At 37.5% G+C, this 20,616-nt stretch overlaps 1 protein-coding gene across 2 annotated transcripts in view; it reads right to left on the bottom strand.

Moving 5' to 3' along the window:
- The window catches only part of LRRC2 (leucine rich repeat containing 2), a 72,447-nt gene extending 52,899 nt beyond the window's left edge, over nt 1-19,548 (bottom strand). Inside the window, exons 1-3 of one of the 2 annotated variants that reach the window (XM_065860947.2) lie at nt 19,426-19,540; nt 10,547-10,677; nt 9,312-9,457 (exon numbers count right to left, since the gene is read on the bottom strand). In XM_065860947.2, the coding sequence (XP_065717019.1) occupies nt 9,312-9,436 (125 nt within the window). In that variant the 5' untranslated portion in view covers nt 9,437-9,457; nt 10,547-10,677; nt 19,426-19,540. Of the gene's footprint in view, nt 1-9,311; nt 9,458-10,546; nt 10,678-19,425 lie in introns of both variants that reach the window. The other variant, XM_065860946.2, reaches the window with a different exon arrangement.
- Between the last annotated feature and the right edge of the window lie 1,068 nt (nt 19,549-20,616).

Genomic DNA, 20,616 nt, shown 5'->3' with positions numbered 1-20,616 from the left:
AGGGCACGAAGTTCAGGATAATATGCCCCCTAGAGAAAGTCAAAGATAGCATGTCCTAGAGAGAGAAGCAGATGGAAGTTTGTAAAGTTCAAGTACGAAATAACAAAACCTGTACACATATTCCAAGCTAACCATGGGATTTTCTCTAAAATGCTAAGATGTTTAAAAAATGGCACATGGAGCAGAATGTCTGGATTTAAGTCATGTACAAGAAATCAGTCACCAACATAGGCACAACAAGCATCTTTCAGACTTAGTGAAAATAAGTAATTTTTGGACACTCATAGCAAGGTGTGAGATAGAAAATGCAGGGCAGAGTATGGTAATTGAAATTTGATAGTGTAGATTAGAAATCATATTTGATTCGATGCTATCAAAATAAACCTTTAGAAATCAAACCTGCATGCCTAAATAGGAAAGGTAAAACAGAGACAACTGTAAACCGCCCAGCACAAATTGTGGCATGTAGTGAAACCTCTGGGGATGTTAAACATTTGAAAGCAGAGAGTACAGCAACAGCAGGAGACTCCAGCACATTGACACTGTGCACACAGTGTACACTTTTGGAAGCCTCATATGACAGTTAAGCAGAGCAGCTGGCCTGAGAGACCACAAGAGGACCAGATTCCGTTTCAAGGAGCAGCACACTATGTGTGGGTCATCAGAGAACTACAGAAAGTCCCTTCTGTAATAATGACCACAATGTACTCCCGTGCAACATCTTTATAAAGAGAAAATAAGGAAAAACATCTTCTACAAATATTTCAGAAGATTAAGTACATACAATAGTGAAGTTTTTTTAAAGTGCAACTCACTGGGTAAAGTACTGGCAGACTACATGAAAACAGCACAACTTCCAAGCACATTCTAACAAAGCCACTGTAAGGATCTCTTCCTCTCCTCATTTCCAAAAATAGAAAAAATAAAAATTTAAAAAAAAAAAAGGTTAAAAATAGGCATTTATGTTCAAATGGAGAAATGAGAAGGTAGTATAGGCTCTGACAAATTGGATGTAAAAGCACAAAATAAACAAGTCAAGTCACTTACTGCAAGTTTACAAATGAATAGTGAAAGGATTTGTAGCATTTATCAAGATATGAAATGACAGTGAAGGAATAGTTAAAGAAATTATTGAGATCTGCAGAAAAATTACTCATCCTTGGCTTCAGTTTTCATTAGAGAGATCAGTATGCTCTTTACAAGTGGACATCTAGTGGACTTTCTAATATTTAAAGTGTCAATAGAGGAGGCTTAGAATAAAAAGAAAATATATTTGAAGCAAATCTCCTGGTTTCTCTCAGTGTCTAATTTTGGACTGCTATATACCACAGTGAGCTGTGATACATAAATGAGTTGTGAAGAAAAAGACAGGACAGATAGAAAACGTGTCCAACAACATGTTCAGCTCAGAGACTCCCTGGAGGAGTACTGAGGCTGATAGTACAGTCCAGACAGAGTCTGCCAGCAACCCACCGCATCTCAAGATCTTTCTGTAGCTACTTGATTTAACGAAGACAAGAAAGTAGCTTAGAGAAGAGACAGCTCTTTAGCCCATTTTGTGAGCCTTCAACATAACGCATCTGATGCTTCTGGTTACAGATGGAGAGACACCCAAGTATTTGATTGTGCTAAGCAACACTACCAAAGGGTAACCCCTCCAGCTGTAATCTGGAAGTGCTCAGATGACAGAATTTTCCATACCAGCAGACATGCAAGCTAAAACACCTCTTTCAGATGCTTTGACACATGAGCCAAGTCAATTTTTAGTGTTGATCTTGCTTATTCAATCTGTCATTTGAATGCCATAGACTACCAGCACAAGAGAGAGCAGACAATGCAGTAGCAAGAGATCACTAAGAAAAGCTATAAAATAACATTTTCATATACTATAAAAAATATATATATATCAAAAAAAAAAAAATAAATAGGCCAAAACCACCTACTAAACTTCTTCTAAAAACTTGCCTACTAGTGAGCATAGCTAATTATCTACAAAAGCTCTGTATTACTGTGAGACATGGGTAGGAGTTGAAGCAGGCAGGAGCAAGGAAAGAAAAAAAAAAAAAATTGAATCCCAGAGGAAGACAGCAACAAAAGGATCTGAACCATTAAAAGGCAGGAATTAAAAAGGACCAAAACCCTGGCATTCTTTTTTTCTAAAATATTCTAAATAATCCTAGTTTTACTTCACACCACTGTACTGCAGTTTCTCATAGATTCCTCCAGTCCTGTACTTACAGCTTTTCTGTCCCTCTGTGAAGCTTAATTCTGCATTACTGCCCTCTCATTTCCATGAAATTCCTTCATTTTCTACCAAAGCAATAAATGTTTGATCTCACTGCATAATTCAGTGCACTGAAAAAGCTTGCCCCTAAGATGCTTTTTTTATATTCATCGTTCTTTACTCACGTACAAAAAATGTCTTGTTCCTCGCAGTATAAATTCTAGGAACATTAGAAACTTAACAAAGAGAAATACAAGGTCAAAAAGTCTAACTCTCAATAAAAAGCAAGGCACTGTGCTGCTTTATTACACCTCAGTGCTGACTGTGCCAGGTAGACCCCAGGAATACCAAAGCAGAGAGCTCAGATCTAAAATGTTACTCTCTCACAACAAGGAAGAGGGAAGACTGCAAGAAGGGAGCTACCTTAAAGATGAAAGAATAAACTGTCCTCTGGCACTTTACTGATAACATGTACAAAACACAAACCTCAGGAGGTCATGACACATTATTAGCAAAACATAACATATAACATAACATAACGTAACATAACGTAACGTAACATAACATAACAACATAACATAACATAACATAACATAACATAACATTGTAACAAAAATCTCAATTTACCAAATCAATCAGTTAAATATTGAGATCAGAAGAAAGATAGGCATTAAAACTTGAACCTGCTTGGAAATGCAACATGGATATCACGCAATGATGTGAAAATCCTGTGGTAAATTTCTTCTTTACTCATACATTAAATGATCACAACAAGCTCTGTTAAGCTTTTAAAGAATGTCCACTTACAGTCACTATGTACAAGCATATTTTGAACAGATGGAAAGTGAATTAATAATGGAGCAACAAACATGCATAATTTTGTACAGTACATCTCAGAAGAAAAACGTAATATATCCCAAGGGCAGCAGGTCTAACAATTTACAACCCTTACTTCTACTCTTGGGGTACACACTAACTAAATGAATTCAATATGAGCATTCCTGGCCTGGAGGTGTGACTCACATTAACCCAGTGTGTGTCATTAAGTAAAGATTACAAAGTTGTAATTTGCAGGTTACAGTTGAGATCAAACCAAAAGGATTTATTCAGCTATGTGGTTGTCACTCAGCTCTGTCATAGGCAAAAAATTGACATGATGATACTTCTTAAAGGATCTTTATGAAAATAAAGATGACTTTAAGTTCTTTCTTTGGTGACAATCCTCAAATAAAATAGTTGCCACCATGCTTGTTACATCTGGAGGCTATTGCATAAGCCTTCAGGAAAGGCATCTAAACCAGTGTAGCAAACAGAAAAAAAAAAGTCACAGAAATAGAACAAGCCTTTAAATACACTAATATAGTTTTAGAGAAATAAAATTTCTGGTCTTGGCATTTTAAAGGCTCCTGATATTCCAGAAACACATTTTCACATACGACAAAAAAAATGAGTTGATTGTAAAATCACAGCCTTCCTGAGGTTTGTCTTTTTGTTGCTATTCAGAAACAAAATAGTTTGATCTTCCTCTAGAGCTTGATCAAACATTTGCAGTCAGATTAAAGAAACAACTACCATTTTCAACATTCAAGAAGTAGGTTTTAGTCAGGTCAAGCCTAGTTTAAGTGGGAGTATGAATGTAAAAAAAAATAAAAGTCTTTTTTCTGGCCATAGGACCCAGATGAGATCCAAGGTTCCAACTTGGCTATCTACTCCAGTATTTCAACCTAATTTTTTTAAAGGCTGATTGCATGCTGTTTATGTTTGTCAAAAAAAAAAAAAAAAAAAAAAGTTATGTTTCATAACTTACACACCTGCCACTGAAGCAGACTGGAAATTATGTAGAGGAAAGGTTAATTCTGGCAAGCTATTTCTCAATAGGTGTTTGGTTTCCAGTAAGTTTTCAGGACAATGCATTGCAGATATGAAAAAGGATCAGCAGGGAAATGGAATATTCAAGTATTTACATTTTGATTAGTGCTGAACATTTCTTCAGGTAATTACTCCGCAAATATTACTTCACTGTTGGAGTACATCTGCAGCAAAGATATTTAACAACATAAAATTATAATTTTTATTATAAATATTTTCTTTTGAGAATATGGGAGTTCATTCTTTGGCATTTGAGAGTCTCCAACAAAATCTCAAATCTAATAAACCTGATGCAAAGAATTACTGTGGAATAAATTAAATGATTGGACCCTTCAAAGGAGTGACCAGCTTGGAAAACAAAAAGTTTGCATTAGTAAGGGTTCCAGAGCCATCCCAGTAAACAAGGAGTAGCTGCGTTTCTTTGAATGGTTCTTCCTTCTACAGCTACCCACTGCTCAATGTCTGATTAACAGGTCTTGAGGAAAAGCTATTCTTCTTAGGTAGAGAAACGAAGTTTCATTAGATGGCACTGTTTCCTCTAAATCAGGATGGAAGAAGTAACCAGCACACTACATGGTGACACCAGTTTTGCCCTCCTGGATGATGTTTAAGTCAGAATCACTAACCATACAGGAACATTAAATAATCCTATGGAATTTTTATCAGAGCAGTACAGTTAAACTGGAGCTTAGCCCAGACTAATATTCCTGATAGACAAGTAAGATTTGCTTCAGATTCAATTGAATTGATTTAAATTCAGTCTCTTTGCCAGGCTCTTCCATGGGTTGTAAAGGATTGCGGCTGACCAGCAGCTTTTATCTTTCAACCCATCTGCGTGCATTATATTGGATGCAAGGTCTGTATGCACAAGTGCCCAAGAACAGTGGGAAATAAATTAAGTGGTTATTAGTGCTGCAGATATACTCCCAACTTGTTGCTTATAATTTGTGTTTAGGGCTAAGGACTCACAGCTTGAGATTTGGTCTTGCTTAGAAAAATTTCTGAATTGGATATTGAATGGGAAGATACAGATAAACATCTCAAACAAAATCTTAGTTCAGGTACAAATAGAGTGATAACACTGAAGTTTGGCAAAGATAGAGACAAAACTATTTTATTAAACAAACACATAACCTCTCAGGGAAAAAAGTCAGTGTCTGCCTGTAGAGTGAAAGATTTCTTTTTACTTTTAACATTCAGGAAGTGCACAGCTCAGAAGAATAATGCATGCGCACTTAGCTAGCCAGACCTTGAGAGGAAATTTTTGGAAAAAAAGACACACAAGGAGAGATGGCTGAACAAACTGTTACCTCTTCTGTGTGTTTGATGGGTGGACAGAATAGGCTGTGCCATTTCACAGCAAAGATTTAGATAGCTAATCTGGGCAAACAGCTCTGTCATTTCCTCATTTGAATGCCTAATTTGCCAGCCTTCCATTTTTACAATACTTACTTTTCACACAGAAGACAAACCTGTTGTAATCCTTAAAAAACAAACAAAAACAAACAAACAAACAAACAAAAAACCCACACAAACAAACAACAACAACAAAAACCCTAACTGTAAGCTTTCACTCTCATTTCCTTTCCAAAAAAAAAAAAAGGACAAGTAGAAAAGGAAAAATTAACGCAGAAAATCATCATGCCACATCAAGTTAGTCTGACTGCATTCAGAATTTCAGGGGACAATATAAGATTGCTCTCCACTAACAGAATCTAGAAGATTAAATATACAACAGTGCTATAAACACAAACTTCTTTCTATAACATGGTCTTTCATAAATAAGTAGATAACCATGAAGCAGTGCACATTTTTTGTAGCAGTTTGTGTTTTATATCCTATGAGAGATTTAGAAAGGGTTTGTCTGATGGTATTAAGGGCATGAAGTAAAATGAAATTACTCCTGCACAACACTGTACTATTTATTTTTCTTTTATACTCAGTTGCTGGTTTATATGTTCGCCCTAGAAGCAGAGGTTCCTTAAACTGGTGTACTTGTACTGTCCCACAAAAGGGAAAACAGAGGATTGATTTAACTCCAACCAAAGTGATCTGATACCAGTATCTCAGAGAGACAGATATGAGACTCTCACAATATTCTCAGTAGACTGTTCTTCAGAATCAGCTTTCACTGGCCAGCTGCTTAAGCCTCTGTTCTAGACCTGTAAATTCTCCAAATCTTTACAAGACCTCACCATTAATGCAAACACAGTTCAAACTTTGCATTTGTTTGTGAGGCTTTCCTCTTAGAAATTCTTCAGTCAAAACAGAAATATATCTTACATGTGACTACTTACTGACTCTGCATGAACTAAATTACCTTGCCCCAAGGCAAGCAAAGTTCTCTAGAGGTTAATTGGGAGGTTTTCCTCAAATAATAAATACTACATTTCTTTACATATTATCAGGTCATTTTACAGAGCAACAAGACTGATAAGGAACTGCACAACCTCAAGGGCATTAGTGGATTGTAACCTCTTGGAGAAAAAACAGATTTTGTTTAAAAAAATAAAAAAGCAAAGCAGCCTCAGCAGGCCAGATTCCAAACTCATCTGTTACATGGGCATATTTGCAGAGAAACTCTATTAATTTCAGTCCTACTTGGGAATTCACTCTGGCTGCTGCCAAAAGTAAATATCTAGAATCTTAAATGTTACAACTCTGTCCTCAATTTGGGAAACTGCTTTATTTGACTGTCTTTTTGGAATTATCATTTTGGGTTAAAACTATTTCCAGAATACTTTCTTATTGTGGCTTGACAGTAAAGACTAACATTGATTTCAGTGCACCTACCCAGTAGTGGTAATATTTTGATCTCTGAGTAATATATATGAATCTACTAACACATGGAACTCCCTGAAATAATGCAATATATTGCTACAGGAAAACATAATTTATATTAAATATTTAATTATAATTACAATTTTATCTATAATTTCACCCTGTCAACAAGAAAAATAGTGTCCTGTTTTGCATTCAAACTTTGGAAGCACTGAAAAGCATCTAATAAGTAACTTGTGATCTGATCTTTAGGACCTAAAGGCCACTGTTCACTACATATCTTATGAAACAAGATTTTTATTTGAACTGACATTTTAATTTTACTATCAATATTTTTGTGACTTTGCCTTTATTCTGCAAGGCCTGAATCAAAATAACGAACATGAACTTTTCCATTTATTTCAATGGGTGAAATTCTGATCACTCATGTCAGGAAACAAAGTTTGCTCTATTTCCTTCTTTTTTTCCAGGAGTTCTAAAAGAAGGAGGATTAACTGGAAAACAATCTGATATCTGATTGCATGAAGAAATGCAGCAGAAATAAATACCATATACAAATTGCAACCTAAAGAAAGAAAAACAAAAGTCCTTTGTGAATGCTGAACGTGCACTTGGAACATATGCATCGTGTCCCAAAGTCCCCATCTCCAGTTGGTGCAGGAAGATAACAGGATGACTTTGGACCTCATTAGTGGAAAGGAGCAGCAAAGGTGGTCAAGCTCCACTGTTTCTGATGGAGGGGTAGCTAGAGACAGGCAATACAGGCAGGAACAGCAGGGAGAGTATATGGTTTTTATGGAAAACACAAGTCACAGTGAGAAATCGGGCTTAATGTATCTTACTGACAAAACACATGGGAGCTAAAAATAGCTACCACATAAGGTTACCCTATTTCCCTCTTTCATACAGAAGCTACCCATGCCTGACACCTCTGGTTTGCATAGTAGTCAACTCAGATCTTCTGCACCACAGAAAACCAAAAATCAAAGAAAATATGGCAGACAGATGTTGTCATTTAGATCCACGTTGGGAGTGCCCTTTCATCAATTCTGAAAATGACTGCATGCACTGTTAGCAGCTACAGGTGTGGATTCCTAGTCATAATATTCTTTTTATGAAGAAGACTACAATGGCAGCCCAAGAGCTACTAGCTGACATAGACAGCGGTAAAATAGACATTTGTCTGTATTATCTTCATTAGAATTGCACAAAGCCACTTCTTAACATAGTGTCCATGGCAGAAATAAGGTTTGATCTAGTTTCATCCCAAATCCTTTCACCTGTAAGGGTAACACTCACAAAAGCAATTCTTTTCAGTCATTCACTCATACCAAAAAGAAAGCTTGTTTTTGGTAGAGAATTTAATCTGAAGGACAAGCTTCATTTTTCTTTTCTTTTTTTTTTTTTTTTTTTTTTTTCATTTTTGTTAGGATTATGGGCTTTAATGCAGGCTTTGGGGACAGATAAGAGAGCCAAGACTGCATCTATAGATGTTTTGAAGAGAAAGGTCTTGCAGAAAGGGCAGTCAGACTTTGTATAATACTACCCTGGTCTTGTCTTAGTCCAGCTTCTCTGTTGTCAGTGCAGCTGCACTGGCAGTCATAATCTGTAAGCAATGGTCTCCTGTGACAGCCAAAACACCACACTTTCATGTGATGTTCAATGCAATGATGCTCTTAAACACTGTTTAACCCTGTGCATTTTATTTTAAAAACAGAAGGTGATTTTTGTTGTTTTGTTCTGTTCTCAGAGGAGAAAAATTATAAATCATATGTGTCCAACATTGCCAGCACAGTATAATATGTCACTGTCTCTAATGGGAATGAACACAAAGAAACCAAAATATTGCTTAAAGAAACCATAAGTTAAATATGATAGAAACAATAACATGATTAGTGGATGTAAGCATTATAATAAAAGATTTCTTTAATATTTGAACAATAAAAACATCCTTTGATGGTTCTTCTCTTCTGTACTCTCTCTCCTATTCAGAAGTAATCATATATGTCCATTTATTTAATTCATTTAATTTCTTCTGTTAACTCAACAAAAAATACTTAAAGTATTTTTAATACTTAATTTTATGAACATGTTTTCATTAATTCCATAGTAAAAAGCCGTACTTTTATATAGCATATAGGCAATAGAAAGGTATGAAATGTGGTTTTTTCTCTTCAAATTAAGTCTACACAGTAAACAATAAAATACATCATTAGTAAATCACAATCTACATAGGAAAGAGCAGGGACTAATGAAATATAAACACAGTTTGTGCTGAATTTCCCTTACAACCATGTGAAGAAAGGAGGTGAAAAATCATTGAAATCAAACCCAAAAAAGTAAAATGTGAACCATCTGATAACGCTTAGTATATGACAACATTAGTGGAAAATAATAATGAATTCAGTTAAAATCAACAGCAGAAAAGTTGGCTTACTTCTCCAATGAGCTTTTTTCTAATCTTTCTTTCTCTTTCTTCTGACGTTCTTTGTGCTTCTTGACTCGAGTTTCCCACAGTCCTCTTATGACAGAAAAGTCAAATATTATCACCTGATGCCCCATACTGTTGACATTAAGCTTCTCCTGCAAGAACAAGCCATCGTGAACACTTCAGGAGAGACATAATGAGCAAAATAAGGAACTTAGTGATCAAGTTTCATTAAAATAATCTGGGGGAGGGAAATCTGAAGTCATAAGAAATATTAACATAGTATGCTTTCCATCTTACCTAATTTGTCTTAGGTTTTTGTGTTGGCAGTAATCAATGTAGCATACAACTGACTTCTACGTAAAATCTACGGTAACAGCCAAATGTTGAATTTTTTTTACTACTTACACTTTTTCCTTTCCAAGGCAAAGAAATACTAATTTGATTAAGTAAGACTGATGAAAATAACTTTAAAGACTTTGTATTTTTACAGTTTATGCAAGTAATATTAAAACAAGTGGTTCTGAAGGCTATTCATTGTAAATCATGCAGAAGCACTTAATCCTAGGTTCTCATGTTTTGATCTTTAGGCACCCAAGCTGCCCTGTTCCAGCAGAATTTGGGAATTTCCAGTGTTTGCATAAGAAAGTGCTTATCTGTGAAAGACATTGAAAGACCAGCCCTGTAATATGCAGCGAAAATTTACCTAAGGCAGAGGTAAGTTGAAGGGTTTGTGAACACATGGTTGCCACTTATTAGTATGTCTAGAATTACCTTCCAACAATCAACAGCTTGGTATCAATGCATTAGGTCTTGTGCAGATAAGAACTGAGCTGAGCCGCACCCTAACTCACCAAGCTGTCCATATTCCGTTAAAATCACAGAAATTTCTTGCAGGAACTTCATCCCTATCGAAGTCTGTGACAAAGCTCTCACTCCCTTTAGTAGGCATGATGCTTGATTCTACCTAATATGAACACTACCTTTCTTCTACTTGAGGGAAAAAAAAAAAAAAAAAAAAAAAAAAAAACCACCCTCTAGTATCTTTAACAACCGCAAGAGATGAAGACTTCAGATTCTTCAGATTCACATCTTGTGAAACACAGCGTGACTGGCAACATGGTTTTCCTTACTAAACTCTAGCAACAGCTCGGTACCAAAAAAGGAAACAAATCACCTACTAAAATACTAATGCAAGTACAGATACAAATCTTGATAAAATAGGTAAGACTGTACTCGCTTACTTGGAGTCACTGGTGAAGGTACAATCATCAAAATACATTGGTTTTCATGAAATGCAGCTAGGTTGTCTAGAGAGCACTTCTGTCATGCTTACTTCTTTATAATACGGTTTGCTGAACCACTGGAAACAAGTCTTATAAAACAGAAGAAAACAGAAGTTCAAAGCCTCTTAAAAGCAATTGTTTCTACCAAGATAAAAGCAGAGAAAAGGAAAATCAGTTATTTAAACTTCACTTGAGGTTTCATTAGATACCACATTTATGATACTACTCATAAGCTTAAAAAAAAAAAAAAAAAGAAAGAAGAAAACTTTGCTGGACCATCTGCTGATCATTTCAAAAGCAATCTACCCCTTCCTTTACTTGGTGTTTTCGAGCTTGTATCTATTACTTTTTGCTCAGACTTTATTGTGGTCATTTTTTCCAAGCTCTACTTGCTTCAACTGAGGCTATTTGTTTTCTGTCCTTCTGTTATAATACCAAGGAGGAAGGGGAATTTATTCACCCCTCTGTATTTTTCCTCTTGTAACTTCATAACTGTCCCTTTTGTCTTTCACCCCCTTTCACCTGTACTTCTCTCTGTAATATGCAACACATAAAGGAATAATTTCTTTCTGAGCCAGCAAAACAACCTCATGTCCCCTGGAAAATGCGCAGCACAGACTTGAAAGGATTATGCATAGGTACACCAAGAGGAAAGGTTCGTATATGTCCACTTATTTGTCACCTCAGTGAGAAATGTCCTTACAAATACCTCCAAGTACTGGCACAAAGACCAGTCAGAAACCAATATTTTTGTGTGACATAGTCTTCTGTATCTTAAATGTTTATATAAACTGCTATCTTTTCTGTTCATAAAGCTGCTCTCATTGCTTATCTTTACGAGCACTAACAATCAGGCAAAAATAGTTCCCAACCTATCTGGAACCGACTGCTGACGACAGCTGAGTCAAAACCCCATTAATAGCAGTGTAATGAGAATGGTGACCTTATTCTCTGTGGAAAGGCTTATCTATAATCAGTTGCACCCTTCTAAAATGTATTCACTAATAATTTAGAGGAAACTCTTTACCACATAAAATCAAACATTCTCCTCCACTGTCAAAATCAAGAAACCAGTGACAAGGACTTCTCCCTCACAGTAGCTGCAGAGATCAGCAGTCACTATGCAGGATCTAATTCATTTTAATAGACCAATTCATAGCAGTGGGTTTTGGTAGAAGGGCTATTGCAGGAGCTGACAGTGAAGTGGCAGCTGGACACTTGACCTCTGTTGGAACTAGATGGCCTTAATCAACACAAAGTCTGAATAAAATGTGAAAGTACTCTATTTCCTTGACTTGTTCTCCACCTTCCAGTCTCCCAGGTTAACTCATTTGTTCTTTATTGAGACACTGATTTATTAGACACTCAGGGTGGGAAAGTTTGTGCAGCTTTTACCCACGTATTCAACTAGGCTGCAATGTGTCAGGGTTTTTCTTCAAGCAGAGGAGGAGCATTTCTGGGAGGTGAGAGTTGTCCACCATGAATCCTCAGGACTAATTTATTCAGAAGGAGTAAAACCAGAAATCCTGATCAGGTCATGGCATGGCTAAGGCTTTAGAAATATTTATCAGGACAAACATGAAACTTTGTCTACAACTCCAAAAGGTCACCTAGCCTTCACAGGGCTGTTGCTTTATCCCATATTCTAGTCAAAAAAATGTGCATGAAGCATCAAGCATGATGGCAGAATGTGTACTTCCAAAAGTTCAGATGCAAGCATTTTCCTGATGATGAGATATTGGGGGGAAAAAAAAAAATGGGCAAGCTGGCAGAAACTACATTTATCTGATCCTAAGAGTGGGTGCTTCAGGATGCAAGAATGTGTGACAGAAGAAGCAAGTACCTGTAATAATTTCCATTTCTTGAAATACTGAAGGCTATACAAGTTCAATTCACATAGAGCAGTTGCTTTCTTCCAATCATCACATTAGGCCTGCACAAGAAAACCCAAAGCTATGGTTTATTACTCATAGCTGGGAAGTTAACATTTGGGTAGATAAATGCCTCATTATAGACTTCTAACTTCTTCCCTTCAGCTGGCATTCCACACCTATGTTCCCCCCATAGTTAGGCTCTTCACAGGTAATCACTATTAACATTCTACCCGTTATCGGAAATCACAAAAGCAGAGAGGCTGGAAAAGGCCTTTGGAGGTCACCTAGTCCAGCTGTCCTGCTCAAAACAGTCATATAGTTATTCACCCAAATCTACACATACTTCAGCCCCCTTCCTCTTCCAATTTCCCCATCCTTTTGTAATTTAGCATTGCTCTTTTCACACCTCATACTTACACGTGCTAATTAAGGACAAGATTTGGTCATACTTGTGAGGATTACTCAACCCACTAATATGTCATTATGTAAAAGACAAAAAACTTAAACTATTTCTCACCCAAGAAATTGGTAACCTTGGTTTCATTAAGGACAAGTCCTGACCACAAAAGCAACCATCACCTGCATTGACAAGACCCTACTTCAAAACTATGCTGAGTTCTCAGCTCAATGCTGTCTTCCTTGGGTAATATCTACATTTAAACTATGTTGTAGATCATCAGCACACCTTTCTTAGATGATGCATGGTTATACCATTCATTCAGTCTTATGAGTTATTAGTGAGATAGATCACATAAGCAAGGCTCTTTGGTAATGTATGATAATGAAAGCACAGTGCTTTCCAAGGCAAAAGGCATTCAGGAACATAAAGAGAAAGCAAAGATGTCATTTACAAGAGGGTTGCTTCTGGAGAAAAATATTTCTGTGTGTGTCTGTGGAAGCAAATAATCTTATCCCTAGCCATTTACACCTCCCAAGAAGTAATCTACAAGGCCTTAATCAATATCCTTAAAAGGTAACTTACTGGGGAGTCAGTCTGATTTCTTATCTTTAGAAAGATGGTTAGCCCAGGAAGAAAGCTGGCACGTTTCTTTTTTTAATGACTGCAAGGTTTTCCCTTCATAAGCAGCTACACATTATATTTAAGGCAATATTTTTCAGTAACATATTATAAGTCATTAATTTTAAAATAAAAAGTAGCTTTTTGACACTAAGAATTTGCATTATTTGGCAAAGTGATAATAGATTTTCTAATCAGAGGAAATTGTACTAATGGCAGAAAGAAGTTTCGCTTTGCTTCACTCCTTCCCTCTCTTTATAAGTTTCTTAAGAAAGGCAAGAAGAAAAAAATAACACTTCTGTTTGAAAAAAAAAAATCCTTCTAATAGCATGGTCTTTGCAATTTTCTCTTCCTCAAATAGCAGGCTAGGTCATCTGCAACTTTGTTCCAATTCTCATCAACAAGGGTCTCACAAAAATGCTTATAACTAGCAGTTCTCCTCTCTATATTCTAAAACACAAATTCATATTTCTCATGTTAGGGCTGTATTTTCTGTCCCAGATATTATGACCTACAAACTTTTCTCAGTTTCAGCATTCCAGGGCCCTGTGCAAGCACCTTACCAAACCCTTCTCCTCAGCAACACTCTCAGCCTTCTCCTACTACCAAGTCCATCTCAACACTGAAACCCATATTTACTTCTTTCCAGGTGAATTTAATAATCCACCACCTCTATGGGCCAGCTGAGATAAGAAGAAGCACTTGATCACATAAAAGCACTCTTTTACTATCAATATTTGGGTTTAGGCCTCTGATTGCCATGAGCTATCTTTATACGAATAGAACAGAACAAATGCCTTTACAGAAACTCCCATGGGATTTCGGGTCTTAAAAAGAAGAAAACACTGTTCCTTTATAATCTTTCAAAAATAGTGTTTATTTAACTGCATATATCAATAAGGCTATTAAAATCAAAAAAAGTCCTTTTGTGTGTAAGGATATTAACACACTTAAGCGTTTGTAGGGGTAGGTCACAAAAAAGCAAAATCTTAGTGGTGGTACTCATGTTTTCATTTAAATTACACAACGTTAATGCCAAAGATTATTGTTAGAAAAAGTATCTGCTGAAGAATTTGCCTGGTTTATTTTTACTTTATCATTTATGTTTTTTCTCTATTGTGTAAATTCACCTAAAGGTATGCAGATAGTTCTCTAGCATCTACTTAAGACTTTCTTCTTTAAATAGTAGGAATACTCAGAAGCTCTAGACCAGAATCTATTTTGTAAGGTGTTGAAAAACTACAGAATGAAAAAGAAGATATCTGCCTTGTAATGTCTATCTTTTTTATTTATTGTTGTTCATCTTGTTGCTACAAAGATATGCATAATTCAGACCATGTTGACCCACCAGTAAAACTGGAAGGATTTAGTATGCTGCCTCTTAAATGCCCTTGTTCCCTTCAGCTACTGATCTCTCCACCCCATGTTTGCAGCATTGCCACAGACCTGCCAAATGTTTCCACAACAATCTCTGACAACCACCAGTGATCTCATGACCACTTACTTGCATTCGTTTCCACTTGTTTCCCCTTGGCCTCTGTACCCAGTGTAAGTGTTTGACTCTTTTTTTTACTTTTTTTTTTCCCCTGGGCTTATTGAAAAGGGGAAAATGATGACTTGCAATATGTCTGAAAGTGTAACCATCCTGGGATATGGAGGAACACTCAGACAACTGAATTTTACAATGGGACTGCCTTTTGCCTGCTCCTAGTGTTTAACACTGAATGAGTTTCATATCAGTTACCTGTGACAGCATCACAAGATGCTATGGTCTGACTGATCTTCAAGAAGCAAAGTGTTTAAGGATACATAAGCTAAAAGTAACACTGAATTCCAGACAGAACGCTGTCCACAGAGAAGTACTCTTCAAATCAACAGCTTCATTGAATTAATAGTTTACAGCCTTTCTGCACTCATCTGAGCATCTGAGATACATCAATGTATAGACATACTGAGGAGCATACTACAAGAAAAATAGGACAAGACAAAGTCTTTTTCGGAAAGGAAAGTAGTGAACAGGTGGAAATTGTTCCTAGATACGATAACTGTGTGGCCTTCCATGACTTATTGTACCAACCTTTCTACGGCTCTCACCTGTTTACCAGTGTTGTCTCTATCTTGTATGGAGTTGAATACAGCCAGCCATAAGTCAAAATTATATTTTCTTTATTCTACTACAGTTTAGCCCCCTCTGAACATAATTGGCATCAGTGTTAATGCTGGACAACTTGCCTGTGCACAGTGTATTCTGCAAAACAAGACCTGTGTCTTCCCTTGAGTCTGGAAGATGTCCAACATAGTTTTGATACTACAGATACAGCCAATATTAGTCTCTCTTACAGCCCTCCTGAGTTCATGTGGGGCCTAGCTGCCCTCAATAACAGCACTGTGTGTACTTTCCTTTGCTGCTTCACATGAATTACCAAATTATTAATGTTTCGGGGTTTTTTTCGATTTGTTTAACAGCCTTGTTTGCTTGGGTCCTTTTTCTTTCAGATAATCACTGTGGGAGATCTTCTGCAGTCTTATGAATATTACTGGCAGGATTACATAAGGGAAAATGTGGGTGAACATATTTTCTACCAATCTTGCAAATAATTTCTTAGGAAATTAGCTCACTCACAGTGTGCTTCAGAATGATCAAGTCATTTATCTCACAAGTCTTTAAATAATTCAAAGGAAACCTGACATTTGGATGGCAACTGAAAACATTTTTTGTGTTATCAGGGAAAGATTAAATTACAGAAACATGCTGAGTTTGAAAGAGCAATAGAAATTGTGACAATGCTTATAGTATACAACTATATTCTCCTAACTGTGCACAGCTTGCAAGTGGGCTAGAGTTTCCCTGTGTCACCTGGGGAGTGGAAGAAGGCTGCAAAGTGGGAAGCTGCTCTTCCCTACCTAGTCTTGTTGCCAGTAACAACCTCTTGTTGTTATACACCAGCAGAGAATTACCATCCCTGCTAGTCTGGCTTGTGTATCTGTCGCTAGACTTGCCAGATGCAGAGATTTGACAATGAGTTTGAGTTGGTGATCCAACATAGATTGTGTTTGAGATCATATATGTATTCATGTGATGGCTGGGTCCTGGGAAGCACATGGGCAGGGCAATGCTATGGATCACAGTGGATGCCACCTGGAGGCCTGGGTCCTCAGACATCTAGCAAATGCAGCTGCACCATGGAATAAATAGAAGAGGGAAGGGACAAGCTGCTTCACGGCTGGAGAAAGCAGTCCTGACACCTGGACGTGAGCCCAGATGTTTTGGGAGTTCGAAATGTTCCCTCCTGCTCTCTCAAGAGTGCAGTCTCAGCCAGCCGGCTCCTAGGTAAACAAACACAGACAGACAGTGACACTTCCAAGTTATTAATTAGTCCAGCTTTCACTGAAATTAATTTCAGAAATTAGTGCCTTTGCATATCACAGGGTTTAATCTTGAATGCTCTGATGAATCAAGTTCTTTTTGAGTTTTCTGCTTTCGCTGTTTCACAAAGAGGCACTTAAGAACATAATCTGACATTAGCCTCTTCACACACAAATAAATAACTTTTACAGTGTTTACTTACCACAGCTAAGAGAGCAGATAAGTCTTTTCTTAACCTACTCATTGTATTTCAGGTGGAAATAACTATGAACATCACAAAATTTAAAAGTAATGTGAATATAGGTATGTAAAGGCTGAGTTTGGTTTCAACATACATTTATGTGTGTATTTCCCTTTGTCCAGTGCTGCAGCACAATGTCTTACTGACAGTTTTCATTAATCAGTTCCTATTCTAGATGTAAATTAATCAGTCTCACAAACAAGATTCCTCTTTATCACTGCAGTCTTCAGATCTTGGTTTTTAGACAAGTTTTCACAGGGTTATTCATTAATTTGTTCTTTAATTATGGATTAATTAGCAGCTGAATTACAATATTCTTTACACTTCCTCAACTCTTGTAGCATCGTAGCACTATGTTTGCCATCAAGCGTGATAGATGTTACATGTGTGAGGGTATTTATTACAGATGTATTCCCTTAGCACTTCAGTGAGCTGACTAATTATTCAAAGTGATTCTTCCACTGACTATTAAGCTAATGAAACACTGGACTGACGTTTGTGACATAAATGCATTCTCTTTTTTTTTTTTTATTTTGTTCCACTGGGTGTTGTTGAAGAGAGGTTTAATTCCCATAAGATTGACAGAGGGTTGATGTATTAGAAATGGGTATGTATCTTAAGGCTGTTTCTTGCCAAAGTAAAAACGGAACACTCAAGTGTATTACATATTTTTAAAGGTGTTTGAATCTATGGATGTAACTCTAGTCAGCAGGTGAAAACAGTTGTCTTAAGTAGTAGACAAGAGAGTCCTGGGAAAGCTACAGCATGTGCTGAGAACTGATTAGAGAAACCACAATTAATTACTGATACAAAGACTCACTCATTTCCACTGAACAAAACATGGAGGCTCTCATACGCAATTAGATGATCTGAGCATAAAATTACAGTATCAGATTTCTCAGACCTGTTTTATGACATCCGGTTTTTTAGAACTACATTTCGTTGATTTATTCTCGTTTGTCTTAAGGTTAATGGACCTGGACCATGCCCAAGATGTGAGGGTACTACTGTTGCCTTTCCTGTACAGGGTCCAACCTCTGAAGTTGTCTATATGGATAAATGTTATTTTAGACTTCCTGTCCTAATTGCGACTAGCCAAAGACCCTCAAAATTTTGATCACTTCCTTTTGTTCACAGGGATCCATTTTCCATGCATTGATGTAAGAATCCAATCCTATCATCTGCGTCTCCCTCTACTGCAGAGGAGAGCAAAAACCTATGTCAAGCCATTTAGTTCTATCTCCAGAGTTAGATACAAAATCATTTTACTCATATAATAAGTAAAATGCTCATAGCCAGTTTCTAACCATCAAATTCTGTGATTGAAGAAGATATGGCAGACAATTTAGGTAAGCAAGAGAAGATGCTACTTTCAAGTACTCCAGCAGCCAAATTATTTTAGCTCAAATTATCCAAATCCCACCACACAGTCATGAGGTGTCAGCTGTATTTTATCAGCTCGCTTCCCTCACCACAGCTGTGTCTTAAGCCTTTCCCACAAAATCTTCTCTTGCCTGTGGATCAGAGATACATGCGGCACAGACAGTTGGACATCTTCCTTGGAATATTCTCCACCTTCACCTTCTGTCTGAGAACAGCACAATGGACAAATCTCTTTGACTGTATCTACCTCTTTGGCTAAAGAGCATTATCATCCATCACTGATCCTTGAAGTGGTGCTCAGTTAACTACTATTGAAAGTAAGAGAGCTGGTCAGTACATTTTGGCCTACAGAAAGTAACATATCAGTGACAGCATATGGTAGCAACAACAACAACAATAATGACAATATTTTACTTCCAGTTATAGGCTTTGTTCACAAAAAATTTGCAGGCTAGATTTCCTATACCAGTTAGATTAACTGTTAGTGGCATGTAGAAACTGAAGTTCTATATATCTTTTTAAATTCCACTCAAAATTTTGACAGACAACAAAGATAAATGACCAACCTCTCCAACTATTTTTCTATTGAAAATCATTCTCATGCCAGCCTACGTCCTTGAGATGTAATAGCATGGGTTTATTACAACTGAGTCATGGAGTGAGTCTTGAAAGCTTTCCTAAATTATAAAGTCTGGATTTGTCACAGGTGTAAATCTACTTAGAAGAACTATAAGTAGCATGAATCTTACTATCTTTGAAGTTATCCAGCAAACACATCACTTTTGACTAACACTCCATGTTTCAGCTATTTTTCCCATATGCATTAGCATTTAAAAATCCAGAACACTGTAGCAGCAACGAAGACCTGTTGACAACTTCTCACTTTCCCTGCCATTTCCCACCTTGACCCCACACATCTGAAGAAACACAATAATCAGCAGAACTATCACTTACCTACTACTAAAGAACACGAACGCCCAGAGCTCCCGAGTGTTCTCTCTGGTTATTCAATTTGGGACACCGAGGTTGTTTATAGCAGCAGCATAGTTCATGGCTAGCCAGACCTCTTTGAACCCCACAGCGTGACTGGCCTTCCAGATGTACTAATATGCTATATTTGTAAAGCGATAACATGATCTGTGGTCTTACAGCAGAGACAGGCAGGATAAAGTATCTACACTGCATGACTCGACACAGAACAAGAAACAACAGCACGAGGGCAGCATCTCATTTGCACCAAGGAAAGTGTGAGAGAGATAATGTTACTCATGCTTATGAATTTTCCTTGGAAAAAGGCAAGGAGATTTAAAAAAAAATAAACAGTCTGCATTACTCTGGTATGGACTATCTCTTCCTTCCCCCTTCCACGCAAGTGCAAGAGATAAATAGACACACATGCACACAGACATTCACTGTGCACTGATCTACAACATTTCGTTGACTTATTCTCATTTGTCTTAAGGTGTTTTACTTGCTGATGATGACTCACTTTTTCTATGCCCACTGCTTGATAGAGATGGCAGTATTCCTGCTTATAGTTCCCATGGACCATCAGGGCAGGTCTGTGGGCAGCTGGAGACCATTCTTGCTGTGGCACTGACATTGCTGGGGCAGGGGCTGATGACACCGGGGGGCTGACATGAAGTCCTGGGCTGTGGGTGGATGGGGAAGCCCCGTGGTCAGAGCAAAATGGGAGAGGGGGGCGAGCAGAAGATGCAGACAGGGACGGGGAGGCCCACCAGGGCCCCCAGGGCCCTGAAAATCCAGCATGAATGGTTGAAATTTTGTGATTGTACCCTTAATGAAATAAGCCCATCCACTCCTAATTAGAAAATCTTTCTTAGTCAAAAAAACAACTGATTTACATCTAACCAGAGGAAGGAGAGAAGGAAGGAGAGAAGGAAGGAGGGAAAGAGGGAGGGAAGGAGGGAAAGAGGGAGGGAAGGAGGGAAAGAGGGAGGGAAGGAAGGAAGGAAGGAAGGAGGGAAGGAAGGAAGGAGGGAAGGAAGGAAGGAGGGAAGGAAGGAGGGAAGGAGGGAGGGAAGGAGGGAGGGAAGGAGGGAGGGAAGGAGGGAGGGAAGGAGGGAAGGAAGGAAGGAAGGAGGGAGGGAAGGAAGGAGGGAAGGAAGGAGGGAAGGAAGGAGG

This window comes from Patagioenas fasciata, chromosome Z, assembly GCF_037038585.1.
Source record: "Patagioenas fasciata isolate bPatFas1 chromosome Z, bPatFas1.hap1, whole genome shotgun sequence".
In the NCBI taxonomy this organism is placed as follows: Eukaryota; Metazoa; Chordata; class Aves; order Columbiformes; family Columbidae; genus Patagioenas; species Patagioenas fasciata.
This window is presented reverse-complemented; position numbering and strand designations above follow the sequence as displayed.